General features: G+C 42.6%; 2 protein-coding genes across 4 annotated transcripts in view; both read right to left on the bottom strand.

The window, feature by feature from the left end:
• LOC108414369 (tripartite motif-containing protein 35-like) overlaps positions 1-6,647 on the bottom strand; it is a 57,960-nt gene extending 51,313 nt beyond the window's left edge. The window contains exons 1-2 of one of the 2 annotated variants that reach the window (XM_037541246.1): positions 6,603-6,647; positions 64-146 (exon numbers count right to left, since the gene is read on the bottom strand). The gene's annotated coding sequence lies outside the window, so the exon portion shown is untranslated. Of the gene's footprint in view, positions 1-63; positions 147-639; positions 885-6,602 lie in introns of those variants that run through there. The other variant, XM_037541247.1, reaches the window with a different exon arrangement.
• On the bottom strand, positions 6,618-12,819 carry LOC119264050 (tripartite motif-containing protein 35-like). Of its 2 annotated transcripts, none has more exons than XM_037541250.1 (6): positions 12,328-12,819; positions 11,718-11,813; positions 11,353-11,583; positions 9,958-9,980; positions 9,543-9,661; positions 6,618-7,952 (listed from the first exon to the last, which is right to left on the bottom strand). In XM_037541250.1, exons 1-6 carry the CDS (start codon positions 12,592-12,594, stop codon positions 7,414-7,416), a joined length of 1,275 nt encoding a protein of 424 aa, XP_037397147.1. In that variant the 5' UTR covers positions 12,595-12,819; the 3' UTR covers positions 6,618-7,413. The 2 variants fall into 2 exon arrangements, with proteins under 2 accessions (XP_037397147.1, XP_037397148.1); XM_037541251.1 differs by having other exon boundaries at positions 9,958-9,971.
• Between the last annotated feature and the right edge of the window lie 1,356 nt (positions 12,820-14,175).

The raw sequence follows: 14,175 nt of genomic DNA, 5'->3' as shown, positions 1-14,175 counted from the left end.
TAGTGACATCATAGACTCTTCAGTCAGAGATGTGCACTCTTTTATGTGAACAGCGAAACCTACCAGACCTGTAGACTCTCAGAACAAAAGGTGCTGAGAGTCACTGCTGTGGTACCATCACATCACTGGGTATGTGAAGGGAACATCTTCAGTAGCTTTAGTTAAGAAACATAATTGTATTATACTTTTTTTTTTTCAAGTTGCATTGACATGCAGATGCATGCGCTTATTTTAGAAATACGAATCAAAGATGGGCCAGACAAAGGGTGATTCCAAAACCCCACATGATGAAAAAGAACAGGACCCAGTTTTCCTCAGGGTTACTGGGGCCTTACCCTGGAGCCAGGCCTGGGTGAGGGGCTCCTCAGTGAGTGCCTGGTGGCTGGGCCTTTACCCATGTGTCCCAGCTGGGCTCAGCCCGAAAGAGTTACATGGGACCACTCTCCCATGGACCCACTACCCATGGGAGAGGCGCTTATGGGGGTCCGGTACAATGTGGATTGGGTGGCAGCCGAAGGTGGGGGCCTTGGCGTTGCGATCCTTGGCTACTGAAACTGGCTCTCGGAACATGAAACGTGACCTCTCTGGCAGGGAAAGAGCCTGAGCTAGTGTATGAGGCTGAGATATAGTTGGGCTCACCTCAACAGATGGCAGGGGCTTTGGAACAGACTCTCTCAAGAGGGGTTGGACTTTATTCCACTCTGGAGTTGTCCAGGGTTGGAGGCGTCGGGCAGGAGTGGGCTTACTCATAGCTCCCTGGCTCAGCACCTGTACGTTGGGATTTTCTCCGGTGGATGAGAGTGTTATTTCCCTGTGTCTTTGGGTCAGGGATCAGGCTCTGACTGTTGTCTGTGCTTATGCACCAAACAGCAGTTCGGGGTACCCGGCCTTCTTGGAGACCCTGGAGGGGGTACTGGAAAGTGCCCCCTGTGGGGATTCCATTGTCTTGCTGGGTGACTTCAATGCTCATGTTTGCAATGACAGTGAGCCCTGGAAGGGCGTGATTGGGAGGAATGTGGCTGAGTGTGCCCTGAGTGGGCCCTGTTCCATGCCTCCATTATCAATGCAGCAGATCGGAGCTGTCAAAGTCGTAGGTGTCTGTCATGGCGGCAATCCCCGAACCCGTTGGTGGACACCTCGGGTAAAGGAAGATGTCAAGCTGAAGAAAGAGTCCTATCGGGTCCGGTTGGCTTGTGGGACTCTGGAGGCAAAAGATGGGTACTGAAGTGCCAAGCGGGCTGCGGCTTCGGCAGTTGCTGAGGCAAAAACTCGGGTGTGGGAGGAGTTTGGTTAGGCCATGGAGGAAGACTATTGACAGGCACCGAGAAGGTTCTGGCAAAACGTCAGGCACCTCAGGAGAGGAAAGCGGTTCCTGGCCAACACTGTATACAGTGGGGCTGGTGGGCTGCTGACTTCGACTGGGGACGTCATTGGATGGTGGAAGGAATACTTCAAGGATCTTCTCAATCCCACCAACAGCCCTTCCCCAGAGGAGGCAGAGCTTGGAGATCAGAGCAAGGGTCCTTCCATCACTCGGGCTGAGGTAGCCAAGATGGTTGGAAAACTCCTTGATGGCAGAGCACCAGGGGTGGAAGAGATCCGCTTGGAATTCCTGAGGGCTCTGGATGTTGTAGGGCTGTCTTGGCTGACACGCCTCTGTAACATCGCGTGGACATCTGGGGCGGTCCCCCTGGAATGGCAGACCGGGGTGGTGGTCCCGCTTTTTAAGAAAGTGTGTGTTCCAACTACCGGGGTATCACACTTCTTGGCCTACCCAGTAAGGTCTATGCAGGGGTACTAGAGAAAAGAGTCCGACTGATAGTTGAATCTCAGCTACAAGAGGAACAATGCGGGTTTCGCCCAGGTCATGGAACACTGGACCAGCTTTTTATCCTCACCAGGGTCCTGGAGGGTGCACGGGAGTTCGCCCAACCAGTCTACATGTGGAGAAGGCATTCGAACGCATCCCTCAGGGGATCCTGTGGAGAGTGCTCCAGGAGTACGGGCTGAGGGGCTCGTTGTTATGGGCCATTCAGTCCTTGTACAAATGGAGCAGGAGCTTGGTTCGTATAGCCGGCAGTAAGTCGGATTGGTTTCCAGTCAGGGTTGGACTCTGCCAGGAATGTCCGTTGTCACTGATTCTGTTCATAACTTTTATGGACAGAATTTCTTGCAACAGCCAAGTGGCGGAGAGTGTCCAGTATGGTGGCCTCAGGATTTCACATCTGCTTTTTGTGGATGATGTGGTCCTGTTGGCATCATCAGGCTGGGACCTCCAGCTCTCTCTGGACCATTTTGCAGCCGAGTGTGAAGCAGCTGGGATGAAAATCAGCACCTCTAAATCTGAGACCATGGTCCTCAGTCAAAAAAGGGTGGAATGCTCTGTCCAGGTCGGGAGTGAATTCTTGCCCCAAGTGGAGGAGTTTAAATATCTTGGGATTTTGTTCACAAGTGAAGGAAGGATGGAGCGAGAGGTTGACAGGTGGATTGGTGCAGCGTCTGCAGTAATGCAGACCCTATACCAGTCCGTCATGGTGAAGAAAAAGCTTAACCAGAAGGCAAAGCTGTCAATTTACCGGTCAATCTACGTTCCGACTCTCACCTATGGTCATGAGCTTTGGGTAGTGCCAGAAAGAATGAGATCGTGGATACAAGCAGTGTAGCGGACACCCCCAATCTAGGTGAGCCAGAATCACACTGCTTAGGAGGACTCCACATTCCTGAACTTTGAGCTCAGGACTTTTTCAAAGGTCAAGCAGATGTCATCAAAACAGGATTAAAACAGGATTTATCAGGTACTGAGGGTTAAACTCTCCCTTATAAACATATCTGAATATTCTGTTCATTCATTGATTCTGAAAGTTTAACCAATTTGATGATATAAGAATGTCCCTTTGTTTAAACTAACTGAAACAAAGAAGGCAGTAACTCTGGGGAAGGCGTTCCTAAAATTATGCACAACCAATCAGGGTTGGAAACAATGAATAGCTAATTAAGTGTTAGGTTAGGAAAACCTATCAGCACTCTGATTCCACCCAAAGGTGAAGGGTAAGCAGTTGGAGCAAAACCCCAGGGTACGGAACTTTTGTTAGACAGAAAAAGAGACAGAGAGACAGAGTGAGCAGGAGTCAGCGTTCTTAACCAGAAGATAGCTGAACTCCTAAGTTTGTGTTGGCCTTAGTCAGAGAGACAGACCAGAATTGGAATGCTCCAAGATCAGATCTGCTTAGATCAGTCCATCTACAGACCTTAAGTTTAGACCACCCTCAGAGAAGGAAGGTATGTTAAAGAAGAAAGATGTTTTTTGTCTGCTAAAGAGAGGTAGTTAGTTAACATCACCAGTCTCAGAACCTTGACTGCAATCGAACCGGACACAGGAAAAGAACAAGTGGTTTGGATGCCACGGAGACCCAGCAGCACACCCAGAGCCACACACTAATCTGTGAGCAGATTAACCAGCGAAAGGCTGTCAAGCGCCATCCTGAGACGGCCATGAGACGCCACCCTCAGACGGCCACGGAACGCCACCCTCAGATGGCCTCGAGACGCCACCCTCAGACGGCCTCGAGACGCCCCCGTCAGACGGCCACGAGACGCCACCCTGAGACGGCCTCGAGACGCCACCCTCAGACGGCCTCGAGACGCCCCCCTCAGACGGCCACGAGACGCCACCCTCAGACGGCCAATTTATTTCATAAGGCAGCGTTTAATAGGTACATCTAACTCAGCCATATGTAGTTACTCCCATCCGTACTTAGGTTAGTTCTTTACAGAGATTCTTTCAAGTTTAAGTTTCCCGCGTCTTCCCGAGAACCACCCTGCCTCATATCATTTAACTGAACCATTTCACACGAGCTATGTTGTCCTTTTAACTTTTATCCTTTTTGTTGTGTTTTGTTCTATTTTCTTTCATCTATCATTGAACGTTATCCAAGGTAGTTTAATATTTAGTCAATAAAAATTTTATCGAAGCATCCTCGATGCCTGCATCTCTCTCTCTCTCTCGCCCTGGTCAGTGGAATTTGCATAAATCCAGGTTACCTCACTCCCTCATCTAAAGGTTTGAGCAATAATAAAATGAATATTGCATAGACCGCAACACAAGATACAATACATTTGCACTCCTATATTGTGCAGGAAATGTACAATGTAATTACCTTAAAATATAACTGCATTGCACAAAATCCAACTTACTAAATGGTGGGGAAAATTTAAAAACACAGTTGGCCCAAATTTCTCATGACGGTTAAAGTTAACTGAGTTCAGGACTGTCTTACAGCTCACACACTGCATAAACTAACAATTTCAATAAGACAAGATGTAACGTTTAATATGAATTCTAGTGTCTGGCCGGTTCTGAAGTTCTGCAAACTGACCCAGTAGCGTCCAAATGATTCTCTATAAACACAGAGCTACATAACAGAGTAAATCAAACCCAGTGTACAAACTACACATAGAAGGATTTCTGAATTTACTCTAATGCATTTATTTACATTAGCATTTCTGTGTAAAATGGCTGGAAAAGTTAAAGTGGAACAGCAAAGTGCTTCTGTCATTTCATCTTCAGTGTCTTGTTGGTCTGACTGACACATTTTGTGCTTTAAGCTCTTTAACACATCTATTACAAACAGTCCGACTTGGCAGTGTCATTTTCCAAGTCCATTTTATTGTTCAGTTTCTCCAGGAGTAGGACTGGGAAACACTACGCTGACCCATACTGGCCCTGGATCATAAGATTGTCCATCACTGGTCATCCTCCGACAATCCTGAGAGCTTCTGCCCAAAAATATCCTACCAATAATTTTATATATGGTGCTACCTGTAAATATGCACTATGGTAGTTGAAGCTTGTGGAGAAGGGGGCGTGGCCGAGCGTCGACTGCAGGATGGAGAAGCCGGTCCGGCTGAACCAGCAGGCTAAGCAGGTGATGATGGTCACCTGTGCCATTTCTGTCAGCCTGCTTACAGTCATCTCTTCCTTCAGTAGGCGGCAGACCCCGAGAGAGAATTACAAGGCTTATTACAAGGCTGGCTTTTTGGGGTCTGTTAAACTAATTCCCGTAGTTTGGTGTGCAGATGATGTGATTGTGTGGATCCAAATCTCCAGCAAATATACCCAACATGCATTTAACTCTCTCAATCACCTGCACATTAGCCTCTACAAGTGAAATATTCCTTTTGTGCTGTTCTAACGTGGACTGGAAGAAGCTGGAGAATAAGCAGCCAACTTTAGCGCAGTCTTTTATTTAAAGATAAATATGAATGCACTCCTAAACATGACACTCTTTCCCCTGTTTAGTTCAGTTTGTTTAATTAAATATGTTGAAAAATCTAGTGTAAAAATGACGAGACCTCCTCTGCATCTAACCTGAACCTGACTAACATTAGCTCTAGTGTTCTCTTCAGCATTAACTCATCTGATGGTGTGGCTTGCCTTGCTAAAACCTGCAGCTTTACATTTACGGCATTGGGCAGACACTTTTATCTAGAGTGACTTACAACTGGATCATTTTACACATGACAATTAAATAGGTAGCGTTAGGAGTCTTAAGAGCCCAAGAACTCTTATTGGTTTAGTAGAGGGTTCTCACCCACATAGGGATTGAACCCCACTCTACAGCTTAAAAGGCAGAGGTGTTGCCCACTACACTATACCAAAAACTTACTAAGAAGTGACTTTAATGCTGAGTGACTGCAGTGTACAAAAGCCAACTTGCTAAATGTTGGGCAATTTTTAAAAATACACTTGGCCCAACTTTTTCATTAAGGTTTAAGATTTTTGGCACACCAGAATCGAGACAGCTATGAGTAACTGTTTTGGCTAAAAACATATAAGGGCAGATTCAACCCGTACAGAGGCAGAATCTACCCGTACTGAAACAGATTCTACCCATATACAGGCAGATTCTACCCATACAAAGGTAGATTCCAGCCATATCGAGGCCGATTCTACTCATACAGAGGTAGATTCTACCCTTATTGAGGCTGATTCTGCCCATACAGAGGTAGATTCCACCCATATTGTGGCAGATTACATGCAAACTGAGGTCCAAGCCATCACCAACACACCATTGCAGGGGTTGGGGGGGTTGTGGGTTCTATCTATAGCACAGATTATATTCATGGTTCTTCTCATGTAAAATAAACATGTCAGTCATTCGTGAAGCTGAGGTTTTATGTATATTACTGTGCCTCCTCAAACTGTGGAATGAAAACACTTCATTTAAGTTTTAAGGTGGTTTAAAAGAAAATTGACAGAATAAGAGGCCTGTGGCTGTCTACTTCATTCAGAATTGGTAACTAACATTCTTCAGTACAATACGGACCAGAGTCTGTCCACCTTTACTGTCAGATTAATCATTCATGAAATCAATATTTAAAGTCATATTGCAGTAGATCTCAGAATGATTGGCCATGAGTTTCACTATAAAATTAACATGATCAGAATTCTCTGATCTTTGATGCACTGTGCTTTACTATTTCAGCCACCATTGTTTCCCCGGGCAGGAGAAATGTGTACCTATCCTGCAGTGGTCAAGTGGATGAGAACCTGGAGAAAGCACACATTTATTTGCAGAGAACAGTTTGTAGACAAAGGATACAGATCAGCCATCATGTAGAGTGGCTCAGTTTATTCTGGACAGGCATTATGGTTCTCTAACAGAGGTCTGAGATTGAAGCTTCCATCAGAGAAACTCTGGCTCACCCCCACAGCTGGTGTGGTCAGTGCAGTAGCTCAGGTTTTCAGAATGTCTCCTTCGTGTAACTGATTCTTCTTGGTGTGATGTGTTTGCTCCACAGAGTGACTCTGTTCTCCATAAACACTTTGAGTCATGCAGGTGTTGGTAGCAGAGCTACTTTCAGCTCCACAGGGCTCAGTGTTTGGGTGTGTGTTGGGCCGTCTGTCTCTGGTCCACAGTGCTTACAAGCTTTCCCTTCACTTTTAAATGACAGAGGCAGTTTGCAGTCTTCAGATTCCAAGAATTATTTTGAATAGTCACTATTCAGGATGTAAACAGTTCCTATAGAAGTCATTTTTTTCTAGATAAATTCCTTCCAGAGGATAATGTCTTTCTCTCCAGCCGGAGCACAGCATCTTTAACTGCACTGAGACACAGGCCAGCGTCAATGTCATGATGGTTTATGATCAATTCATTTTCAGTGCACCAACTCTGTCCCCTCAGTGTTCAATACACAACATGCAAGCAGCTGCAAAGTTTCTAATATAATGCAGTTTATTTCAGACAGTAAACTATTAATCTCTGAACCACAGCAGAGCTTTAAAGATCTAATGATGGAGAAAAATGCAGGATGATAGAGAAATAAAATCTACACTGAAAACGTGACATATTCTTATGATCATAATTCAGACACTCACTACCTTACAAATGTTCATTCTAAGCAGCTTCAGCTTTAACTGTGCTGCTCCACTGTTACTGACGTCTTCAGTGGTAAGATCCTCAGAGGATGAACAGACACATTCCAGAAATACGGTAAAACTCTCTGAGTGAAAGTGTGTGTTATAGTGTGCAGGTGTGTGTTGGTTAGAAGATCAGTGAAGGTCACTTTCCCCCTGTCCCAGTCCAGCTGCACTCTGACCCTCTGCAGCTTCTCTGTAGGTGGTAGGGAGGGATGCAGCTGTCCTGGGCAGCGTATCCAGTATTGACCTGCATAATAATACAGACTCCAAACTGGATCAACGAAAGTGTATCCTTTTCTTCTTCCAGACTCTGGAATCACACCAACTGCCCAGTTATCACTGTCTCCAACCTGGACGTCCCAGCAGTGTGTCCCCGAGTTAAAACCCTCAGAACCCAGAACACAATCCCACTTATCAATTCTCTCTGGATTATCAGGAAGTGATGATCTCTGGTTTATGTTTTCTACAGCAGTGAGATCATCAGACAAGTGGAGGTGTGGATGTGCAGTGTTGGGGTCCAGAGTAACAGGGGCTGAGGAGAGAGAACACAATGAAACATCATGTTTATATTCATATTTATATAAATATATTAGTGATCTATGCATTGTTGTGTCTGTTATCTATCACAATATAACTATAATCTATATTATCTTAAATATTAAATATATTATTATGGGTTGCTGTGCAGAAAACAGTTAATTAGGTTTTGAGCAGAATAAAGAATATGAATATGAAGAACATAAAGTGAAAATACAAACATGGACATTTGGAGTAAGAAGACCCCTGGACACCTGCAAAACAGCCCCCTTTAGAAAACTGACCCAAATATGTTGTTTCCATAAATTCATAACGTTCTTCTCTGGATTTTCACTGGCTGCATGCTAGCTGTAGTGATTGTTACCTAGAATTAGGAAACATTTAGAGCTAAAGATGAATTTCTACATCCTCACTTAATCTGCTCAAACATGACCAATAACCATTTAATAATAATAAAAATAATAATAATAATAAAATAATAATAATAGCACAATATAAATACATTATTACATAATTTAAGTAATTATTATGTCATTTTAAGTATTCCTATTTTTTCACGGTGATACAAATTTACATGTGCATCAATTTCAATAACAAAAATAATATTTTAATGTTGTACTTGGATTAATATCAAAGTTTCATATACTATAAATTATCTAAAAAATATACTTAAACATACATCCTCAATGCCAAAAAAGCTGATAAAAACTAATTAGACAGTAACGCATCTCAAAAAGTTGTGATGGGGCTACAAAGCCTGGAAAAGTAAATGGTACTCATTAAAATCAGCTGGAGGGGCAATTTTCAACTAACATGACTGAGCATAAAAAGGGAATTTTAGATAGGCAGTCTCTCAGAAGCAAAGATGGGCAGAGGTTCACCAATCTGTGAAAAACTACATCTAAAAACTATGAAACAATTTCAGAAAAATTTCAATGTAAAATTGAGAAGACTTTGGAGATCCCACCACTGACAGTACATGATATCATCAAAAGATTCAGAGAATCTAGAGACGTCCTTGTACACAAGGGAGAAGGTCAACAGAGAACGGTCTGATTCTGTACTGGAAATGACTGCATGGGCTCATGAACATGGACCCAGGACTGCTGAGCAGCTAGAATCCTTCATCAGACAAGAGACAACATTCCTCTCCCAAACACAAGAGATGCCACACGATGGTAGACACGGCCCTGTCCCGACTTTGTTGAGATGCATTTCCACCATTAAGTTCTAAATGAGTTCATGTTTTTCTCCTGAATTTTTTGGAATAGGTTTTTATAAAAGAACAACGTTACAAAAAAAACACTTTTAAACCTTTAGCATTTTAATTTGCTTTATCCGAGTCTGTTTAAACAAGGATTCTTCTTCTTTAACTGATTTTATCTCCACACTTCCCGTTTGATCTGAGTTAGATTTCTGCACAGTACAGTATTCATACTTTCACTTAAGTACAGTTTCAGTCTCCTTTATACCCCCTGAATAAAGAGAACATGATAACATGTTACTAATAGTTTATAAACAGTGTGTCATTAGTCCAGAAGCAGGTTGTGTGTGAGAGATCAACCCTAAGAGAAACAGAACTTACTGTACTGGAGAACCTCCTGCATGTTCTCCCACACTCTGAACTTCAGGTTGGAAAGGTGCTTCCCAACATTGATCAGAGCTCCTGATGTCTTCTCTGGATCCTTTGGTGTGAGCTGAGCTCTGAGAACAGAAGACTGTGTGAAATATATCACTGTAGAAACTTTACAGCCTGTCATTTATTTCACTTAATATCAATATTTGATCACATTTATTGTCTGGAGAGTCAATAATTCTGTAGTTTCTGTTAAATAAATATTTCTGCTTCTGTTCTCATCACTACAACATTAACACACGGTCCTTATCCCCCCTCATTTCATTAGAATACACTCATATTTACAATAAACACAATATACTGTAGATTTAATGTAATAATTACTGTAGCATTAGATAAAATGTGTGGTCTGACATTTACTCACTGTTTCTCTGTGGACTTGAAGTTCTGAGAGGGAAACAAAAAGAACATTGTATTTAAAAGTGAAGAGACTTTTCAGGAGTTTTTCATATGAAACATACAAACACCAGCAAACAGCCAAGTTAGTGACATTATCCATCATTTCATCTCAATAAAACTTTACCTTCTAAATAACTACTTAATAAAACTCAGTATGTTTGTTATTTATTAATAAATCTAATCAGTCAGATGTTGATAACGTAGTTTGACTGGATGGATTTTGAGAGGCAGGGACCACAAACTAGACTGACGAGGAAAACCAAACAAATCCATCAACCAGTCGTCAACAAACAGACGCAGGTGAAGATCTAGTGAGGCTTGAATTTGCTGGCAGTTGATCAGATTACAGTGTCAGTTATTTGGTTTATTTTACTGCTGTTGGTTTTTGCTGCAGTTTAAGTTCCTTTTCTGGGAGACGCTGTTCACATCTGAGTGTTACTGTATTAGCAATATGCTAACAGACCAGCTTTGGTGAAAAGATGTGCCTGGGGGATCTTTACGTTTAAAGAAGAGACAAGCAGAGGAGTATATGTGTTTAATCCCCTCTTCCCAGGACTGTCCAGTCAAATGGGGGAAGGATATTTATTAAGCTGACTTTTTGGGATAAAGAATTGTGGTGTTTTCTGTGAGCGCTGTCACTGTATTACAATAAATCACATTATTACGCTCTCTACCAAGCTCCGTCTTCTTTTCCTCCACTCTCTAATCACTGCACAGCTCCTACTGCCTCAAGCTCAGTTCATTATCAGCACGCCAGTGTTTGAATGTGATGCTGAAAGATGTGATGGGCTTTGTGAAGTGGGCTTCATGAAAAAAGTGCAAACTTCTATCAAAGGAAAGACAAGAGGAAGCGTTGTATGGGCTTGCCATGGCTGAAAGCTTTAGCTATTATTAGGTTCAGGTTTTTAAGTTTTATCTCAATCATGCTGTCTTCTTTGGGTTCACGTGTTTAGAAATAATGTCTACCAAGTTCACCTACTCACTTCATCACCAGCTTTCCCAGTGACTTATTTCTGCCTACATGGCAGTGCTACATGTCGCAAGTTACCCTATGTGTAAATAGACCCACAGGGCCAATGACCTCTTGTAGCCGTAGGGCTCCTGAGCAGGGTAAAGTGCCCCTGAAAAGATCATGTCATTTTATACCTTTATATTTTTTACATTCGTGTATTTACAGAACATCAGCTTGTGTTAAAAGCCTTTGGTCTGCAAATTTGGTACCAAATGTTCTTTTACTTCAAAAATGTCTATGTCAAAATATCAAAGCAAACGTACTTCCTTTTAGATAAAAGCAGCAGGTTTTCTTGTTTGTGTCACAGAAAGAAAGAAAAAGGAATGAAAGAACAAAAGAGATTCTCACCTGTAAGAACAGAACGTCCTCAGCCTCCATCTCCTTCTCTATGTTCCTGATTGTGTCTGAAAGAGCTGATATTTCTCCATTCATCTCCTCAATCTTCCTCCTCATCATCTGACTCTTCTGCTCCTCTTCCTCCTTCAGTGCAGCTATCCTTGCTGCTTCTTCATCTCTTAGAAACTGGTGAAGCTTCTCAAACTCCTCCTTTATCTGCCTCTCTGTGTGCTGGGCCTGCATCTGGAATGAGAGGTAATTAGGAAACACAAACTCTAACAGATGATCTACAAGTGTTTAGCACCTACAGGAGAAGTGGACCCTCATCAGAAACATGACCTCAGCAACATGTTTCACACGTCAAGATGGTGTTTCACCTTAATGTGGGTGGCTGTTTGGTCATAGTCTCGTTTAGCTTCCTCTAAGACGGTCAGATGATCCTGCAGAGACCTCAAAGCAATCTTGAGTTTTTTCTGCAATTTAACAACAGTTCAGATGAGTGCATTCTCCACACTTTACAACATCTGATCCATTCAACTATTTCAATGTAACAGCTGTCCTACACACTACAGTTGGAAAGACAGTAATACCAGTTTTAATGTCTGCCTTAAAATCAGAAGAGACATTTCGTGCATTACAGTACATTGTACATTTTACATTGACAGTCATAATGAATTCAGCACTAGTGCATTTTTCTAACTGATATATCACTCAGGCTGTTTGGCCTTAAACCACATCAACTGACTAACTTCACCTTCAACATTCATATCAGTTTAATCTGGTACTGAACTGAAAAGGGTTTTATGAATTTTGGTTGTGTTGCATTTTAGACACCAACATATGAGAAAAGGTTTCCTACATTAAAGTCAGTCACAGCTTCATCACCGGGACAGAATTCCTGATATTTGTGGTTCTTTAAGGTCTGACACACCAAACACACAGACTGCTGATCATCCACACAAAAGAGCTGTGCAGAATGCAGAGTACCTTAGACGACCTCGCTGAAGATCTCTGTTTCCTGCTCTCTAGAAAAGCTTCACAAAGGCTCTTCAGTGTAAGACAAAAACGGGGATCATCTTTATAGGATCTCCTTCTACAGACTGGACATTCTTGAGACCCCTTAGTTCCCCAGAACTGCTGCAGGCAGGTTTTACACACAATGTGGCTGCATGACAGAACAACAGGATCCCTGAAGATATCACAGCACACAGGACATGAAAGCTCTTCTTCTGAAAGAGGGTTTCTAGCAGCCATTTCCTCCAACTGCTGCTGTGCTGTTTCTCTGTAACGGCTCCTTCAGTCCAAACTCCACTTTCTCTTTCAGGACGTCTGTATCAGAGCAACTCAGTGGAGAATCAGCCAACGTAGCCCTTCAACCCACTGAGTGAGTTTTAGCTCCTTTCAGAATCACACAGCAAGAAACAAACATAAGACCAAGAAAGATCAGGGAGAAAGGATGAGATCATTTCTTCCAACAAGCAGAGGAAGTGTAGAGGAAGAGCTTTGAAAAAGGAGGAGTCAGTCATGCGCAGTATCTTATGTTTGTTTCTGCTGTTTGTTTCTACACTAGATGGCAGCATTTCATTAATAACCTGAAATAAGGAGCTCTCAGACAAGCTGAGGTCATCAAATTCTGTAAAATCAGCCACTTTAGTTAATTTCAGCAAACACCACTGAGGCTTCACAAATTCATCACACAGTCTCTGGGGAAAGATTGGTCTGATATTGAAAACACCTTTTGCCTCATATTCCTTTTTATTTCATTTGCACAAATTTGACAAACAAACATGAACTGCACTTTATTGTCATTTTTGTTGATTGTTGTTTGCCACATCTGCTGGCCCTCCGTTCCCCTCAGTGTCTCTCTCATCAGTGCTATCAAAGAATTAAGGAACTGGTCTGGTCTCAGTTCACCAAAAGCACCCTGGATTGAAAAGAGAGGGCTTGCTGCGATGCTCACCCTACCATCTAAGAGTCACCTTTTGTGCTAAGATGCTCTGACTAATTCAGGAGGTTTTGCTTTGTTCAATTTTGCCTCTTCCTGAGACTCAACAACAAGCCTCCCTTTACACTCCTTCCCGGCTGCGGCTGCTTTCAAGCTTCAAGTTTTAAGTTTATTTCTCATTTGCACAACATGTCAGAGCATTCATGCGCTGAGGTGCTTGTAGTGAAGCACAGGTAAACATTCTATAGCAGGGCAGCATTATATACGTACTAAAACAGTGAAGACCAAAAGTAAAAATCCAAAAGAAAACGGTAAAATTGAAATATATTAATTTTACAGAAACGATATACAAAATATACATGAGGCACGAGGGACCTGTGTAGAAAAAAACTCTCTGCTATGTACATCTGCATTAATAAGAGGTAATCTGAGGAGAATAAACATACATCTTAATGTGATTTAGGGTTATTGTCTGTCGCAGTGATATGGTGTAATAAATAATACTAACAAATAAAAAGGTAGAAACTATTCATTAGCCGGTAATTCTGGTCTGGATGCTGCAGTATCTCCTGCCTGATGACAGTATGGTGAAAAGGCGGTGTGCGTGTGCTGGGTGACCACTGTCTGACCAGATCTTTTGATGGTTATAATGCTGTCTGACTGGCCTTTGCACCTGTGTAGTGCGATGTGACCGTTCGTGTGTTTTAAATTTGTGTTGTAAGTCTATTAGCAGTAGTGCCTATGGATTCTCCTCTTCTCATCACTCCCACTACCCCTCTACAGTTCCCTGTAGTCCATGATCAGTTTTCCTGATGTTGAGACAGAGATTCCTGTCGTGACATCGCTCTGACAAAGCGCTGAGCTCGTCTCTGTAGGCTGTTTCATCTCCC

Source organism: Pygocentrus nattereri, chromosome 9 (genome assembly GCF_015220715.1).
Source record: "Pygocentrus nattereri isolate fPygNat1 chromosome 9, fPygNat1.pri, whole genome shotgun sequence".
Classification (NCBI taxonomy): Eukaryota; Metazoa; Chordata; class Actinopteri; order Characiformes; family Serrasalmidae; genus Pygocentrus; species Pygocentrus nattereri.
Note: the sequence above shows the minus strand (reverse complement) of the source record. Positions and strands in the feature narration are given on the sequence as shown.

What these genes read in the sequence shown, in the direction of transcription:
- LOC119264050 (XM_037541250.1), bottom strand. Translation starts at nt 12,594, where the DNA reads ATGGCTGCTAGAAACCCTCTTTCAGAAGAAGAGCTTTCATGTCCTGTG. An exon ending in AAACAGCCACCCACATTAAG is followed by an intron (nt 11,584 to 11,717) that starts GTGAAACACCAT and finishes CTCTCATTCCAG; the next exon opens with ATGCAGGCCCAGCACACAGA. An exon ending in TTCAAGTCCACAGAGAAACA is followed by an intron (nt 9,662 to 9,957) that starts GTGAGTAAATGT and finishes TTCTGTTCTCAG; the next exon opens with AGCTCAGCTCACACCAAAGG.